This window comes from Strongylocentrotus purpuratus, unplaced genomic scaffold (genome assembly GCF_000002235.5).
Source record: "Strongylocentrotus purpuratus isolate Spur 01 unplaced genomic scaffold, Spur_5.0 spur5_scaffold_12, whole genome shotgun sequence".
Lineage (NCBI taxonomy): Eukaryota > Metazoa > Echinodermata > Echinoidea > Camarodonta > Strongylocentrotidae > Strongylocentrotus > Strongylocentrotus purpuratus.
In genome coordinates this window covers 1,009,837-1,015,335 of record NW_022145597.1, presented here as the reverse complement: position 1 = coordinate 1,015,335, position 5,499 = coordinate 1,009,837, and the positions used below count along the sequence as shown (strand labels likewise).

Here is a 5,499-nt window from a genome sequence, read left to right as displayed (position 1 = left end):
CTGAGGCTTTTGATAATGTTGGAGTGATAATGCTGCTCCATCAGAAGATGATGAGAGATGCTGAGGTGGCCACTGCCTATCAACGTATGCTGGCCAATCATGAAGAAGAAGAGCCTCCTAAGAAGAAAAGGAAGCACAACTGGTGGTTTAGACCCATGCTCCACCCACAGTTGAGGGCCGAACATGGACAGTACCACACTTTGACGGAAGAGCTGAGGGAGAATGACAGGAGGAAGTTCAAGAACTACACCAGGGTGTCCGCAGAGATGTTTGATGACCTGTTGGTCAGGCTTACACCCCACTTGCAGAAGGACACCCACTACAGGAAGGCCATTCCCCCTGGTCTCAAGTTATCCGTCTTCCTGCGCCATCTCGCCACTGGGGCCACCTATGCCGAGCTGTCTTACAACTTCCGAGTGGGCAAGGAAACCATCCAGAAATTTGTCCCTGATGTAGCCAGAGCAATAGTGGATGAGTATGCTGCAGAAGTCATCTCCCTCCCCACAACCAATAAAGGCTGGCTTGAGGTTGCAGGTGATTTTGAAGCCAGATGGAATCTTCCTCACTGTCTGGGAGCCTATGATGGAAAGCACATCCGTATCAAGAAGCCCAACAAATCAGGCAGCCTTTACTTCAACTACAAGCAGTTCTTCTCGGTTGTCCTGATGGCTCTGGTAGATTCAAAGTACCATTTCCTGTTGATCGATGTGGGTGGGGTTGGCCATCAGTCTGATGCCCAGATCTACAACAACAGTGAACTGAAGGAGTGCATTGAAGCTGGCACTTTAGGCATCCCAGATCCAACATCCAACAAGCATCCAACAGCAGAAGATCTTCAACTACAGGCTGTCCAGGGCAATTCGTGTGGTTGAAAATGCCTTTGGTATTCTGGCTCTGCAGTTCTAGTGTTTCCTTGGCGCAATTTGGCGCGTGCCATTACATTCCAGTGGATTCCAATAGGCGGATTGTTTGCGCCAAAGGGCGATATGTTCGCGCCATTTGGTGCCACTTGGCGGACACTTGGCGCTGATTGCTCGATGCAAGTGGCGCGACGTTTCTTGCCGACACATTCAAATTCGAGCCAGTTGGGAGGCAGTTTGAGCCACTACACGCCACTAGGCACCTTATTGGCGACACTAGGCGCCACAGTAAATTGCATTGGCGCAAACTGGCACCAACTGGCGCTGGCCCAGTGGACTCCTAGCATCACGTACCAGGCGAACCTGTACATGTATCATGCACCAAAACTCTTATGGGAAAGACTTGTTATTGCAGTACAAAAACTTTACTTTTAAAAATCATAGCTGAGAAGGTAAAAATTGTATTTAGTTACAAAACAATGAGGGTAACAATTGCTATAAATTTATTTAAAATACTAAATTATAGCACTAGACAAATATATTTCATTTATGCAAAAGCTTCACTCCAGAAGTGCAACATTTTATTTATGCATTACAATTGCAGGAAAAAGATAAAAGCAGGTGAACGGCATACATCATTACCACACACACGTGGCAAGGAAGCATCTATCAATTTGAATACATTCACTTGATCACACTATGAATATGACTGACAATGAAAGCGGACAAAATATACAGTTCCTCAGGTAGACAAAGGAACATCCCTTCACTGCTATTATGTAAAAATGTGTAGAACAGGTGTCACATGCATATTCACCTTTTTACATAATAGCAGTGAAGGGATGTTTCTTGGTCTACCTGAGGAACTGTATATTTTGTCCGCTTTCGTTGTCCGTGATGTTCATAGTGTCATGGACCTATTACGGATGGACATTCATCGTTTTCTTAACGAATTCATTGTGATTGTCTCCGTCAATGCCGTCTCAATAACATTCCGTACATGTTTCTTCACTTTGATCTCATGATGGTCACCGCCAGAAAGCCGGGATAGAATCAATATAGTAATTTTACACATGTTAATCTACATGCGCAGAAGATAATTACTCGCCTAAATCATAGAAAATCGATGTGCACTTCTGGCTTATATATAATCGAAAATTGTTGTTCCGTGTAATGTATTTTATTTTGAAAAACATGTGTATATACTAGACAGAGGTTATATTTGGATTGGTTGTGATTTAAAATCCCGTTTTCCCCTATTTCCTCATAATATTCCAGAGTTACAACGCACATAAACATAACGATCATGGCCTTCTACTTGTTTTATAAAATGCTTACGCAGTCGTTGTTAAAACAGCTGAATGTTCTCGTTAATGCTATGGTCACATAACCCAGAAGTAGCCTGGTCGGCGGCCGAGCGGCAAGTTTTTAACCAATTCTGCCCGGCGGCTGCCCCCGGCCACCGAGCGGCGGCCGCCCAGGCACCGCTCGTTTTTAGGGCATCGCTCGGTCGCCGCTGAAGTTTTAGCGCGGAGTTAAAATTTGGGCGGCGCCTGCTCACTTTTCAGTCGCCGCCCAAAATACGCTCGGTGCCTGGGCGGTCGCTGACCGGGCCCCGACGTAATCGCTGGGCGATGCCTAATTCCAGCAGCGACCGAGCAGGCTACTGATCGGTCGGTCGCTGCTCTGATTTGTGACCATAGCTTAAGATGCACATAATCAGAAGGCGGTGACTATCATTGGATCAAAGAAAGAATCACGTTGAATTTCCATCCGTATTAGATCCATGACTTGATAAACGTTAATTTGAATGAGAGGACGGGGGGTGTCACGTACATGACTTTTTTTAACTGCTGCTAGGAAAAGACAAGACAACAAAACACAACTATATAAAGTTATAATTAAGTTTAATCTTAAGCCTTCGAATTGTGACGTTCAAGATGAACAGAACATAATTTACAAATATATTTACTTACATATTGGATAGCTTCCATCTGGTGAGTTAAGAAAAATTGGTAGATTCATGCAGGCGCGGATCCAGGGGTTCTTAGCAAGGGGGGGGGGGGCCAAATTTGAAATCAATTTGAAAATCGTGCCGGCCAATATTTCGCTCAGTGGGGGGGAGGGGGTAGTGAGCACTAATTTTTGTGTGTGTGGCCCTCGAAGATTTGAAAAATCGCAACCCCCCCTTGAGCGCCGGGGGGGGGGGGCATCTAAAAAAAGTTTTTTTTTTCCCCTCTCAGGGGGGACCCGCCCCCCCCCCCCCCACCTTCCTGGATCCGCCACTGTTCAGTACAAAACAAAAAGAAGGGCGGATTATCCATCTTTAAGTAAAAAGAGGAAGCTAAACACATTTAGATTAAGTCACAGCTACCATGCAAGCTCACTGAACCCCTCAATCTACAGACCTAGTGACAATTTTTTGGATTCACCACTTGCAATTTGTCGTTTTTCACGTTAACCCTTTCGCGACAATCATTCCACATTTTGTGATTTGGCCCAATAACTTTTGATTCAGAGCCTTAAAGATATGCTAGAGTCATGAGGAGAAAGGGCGTGAATTCCGTCTAACATTCATTCAAGCATTCATATTAAAAGGGAAAATAGGATTTAAAATCCTTTAATTGGCAACACGTTGAGAGATTCAAAATCATTGATTTTCGATTTTAAAAAACTGACAATTTGTGATCCTTTAATTGCAATCTTGCCCAGGTTTATTGTTTTCAGAGACATAGCATTTGATCTTAACAATGAAGCAATGAAACGAATATAATTTCATTGCCTAATTTGAAGAACATTATATGCTCAATTTAGCCTTTATAACTCTTGTCCCGAAAGGGTTAAAAATCCAGCTGAAATATAAGGCGTCATTTCGATTGCGTAACAGATACCCACGACAATCGATGGACCGTGTCAGTGCAATTTGCCCATATGCCATTAGGTCAACAAAATCTTTACACTGTGTATTTTGCAATAAATCTTTTATTAAATTTAAATATAAATCAGAGTATGTTATTGTTTCCAAACATGGATTTTAAAAAATGGCAACACAGGGCGAAAGTTTGTACATGTATTTGTAAGTTAGTTCATCAAACTGTACTTTGCATATCAATACACATTGTAAATAGTTTTTCGAAAACAGTTCCATTTCAGGCACTTGGTGCCTCGTGGGCAACGGGAATAGAAGAATGTAAACATTGGTTATTGGTTATCTTCACGGGCAGTCCTACGGGAATGTGTGTAGAGTCAGTAATAGTTCAGATTAACCCCTTGCCTACTGGAACCGTGTGATCCCTGTATTATACCTATGTGAAAGAGAGAATTCAGTAGTCAATAGGTTAACAGCATGCATGTACGACTGGAAACCGGTCTCAATAACTAGATATCTCTTCAATGGTGCAATGTCCATCACAAGATACCAGCCTTTCGGATGATGTAAAGTGTACTCAAGATAAAAAACAGAATAATTATGAATATGCTATTTCCATCACCAGCTAATAGTTTCCCCGATTACAGTATTATACAAGATGACATCGTAGCTACTAGTACGTTGGATAATACAGAATAAGGAAAAGACTATCTTATAGAATATAAATCTTTTGTGATACAATGGATGCTATTTCCATCGCAAGCTATCAGCTTCCCTGATGACGTCATGATCACCTGGGATGATGCAAGGTGAGTCCGTCTTTCATTTATCCCACTCAGTCTTCTTGATAGGCATATAGATGCAACCTTTTCTTTCTTCTTCTTTGACTCACACTTAGATATCACGTGTTCAATCACACACGTCTTGTACTCGTTACCCGTTGTCACGACGTAGAGGGCGTCTGACAGTGGATCGATGCAAGCATTCCTAATGATATTTCTGAAGGGGATTTCGCTGTGACCCCTTCCTCTGTTGATCTTCAAAACTCTGCAGTTGTCTGATGAGGGCTGAGCCAAAATGAGACCTGATGAAACTACACCACGCACAGCGGCATTTTCTCTAGACGTGATAGTGCGCAGAGTGTTACCATCATTTGGGTTGATTATGTATATGTTACTCTGACCCCACTCGGCAGCGATGATCACTCCTTCCGGGTCAGCAGCAGCATACACCCAAGTGTCATCTTGCGTGTTGTTTGTTGGTATTGTAACGTCAATGACCATCTTCCACTCTCTGTCATACACGGTAATGCATCCAGTTAAACGCTGTCCCGAAGCGACAGCCCGACATCCCGCCCTCCTTTTCCCGCACACTATTTTCCCATCATAGAGCGATGCACAGGAGACAACACAAGATTTATCAGTACTGCTGATTACTTTTTCAGTGCTTTTAGTGTTAATATCCAAAAGATATGTATGCATGTTACCTTCGTCCCAATCGGTGATAAGCACGCTTGATGGATCAATACACCCCACAATTGTTGGGAATTTGATTCTTGCCATGACGTTGATTTCATCCACGAGCCTCCACACCCCATCGTATCCGTTGATCCTCCCATTGTACCTCTCCCTCCCAACACCCTCAACAAACCTCAAACATGATAGTGTGCGATTGATCCGCTTGGCCGCAGCAATGTCTAAAGGCATGTCCAGTGCATCCGTCACAGATCTGTCCAAGCCAAACGGACCTTCCACCTCGTCTCCACGGTTC

The 5,499-nt window shown here is 43.5% G+C and overlaps 1 protein-coding gene across 1 annotated transcript; it reads left to right on the top strand.

The window, feature by feature from the left end:
• Positions 1-266: 266 nt before the first annotated feature.
• Positions 267-1,485, top strand: LOC593848. Its single transcript, XM_030982509.1, has 3 exons — positions 267-475; positions 551-848; positions 1,465-1,485. Exons 1-3 carry the CDS (start codon positions 267-269, stop codon positions 1,483-1,485), a joined length of 528 nt encoding a protein of 175 aa, XP_030838369.1.
• Positions 1,486-5,499: the final 4,014 nt, after the last annotated feature.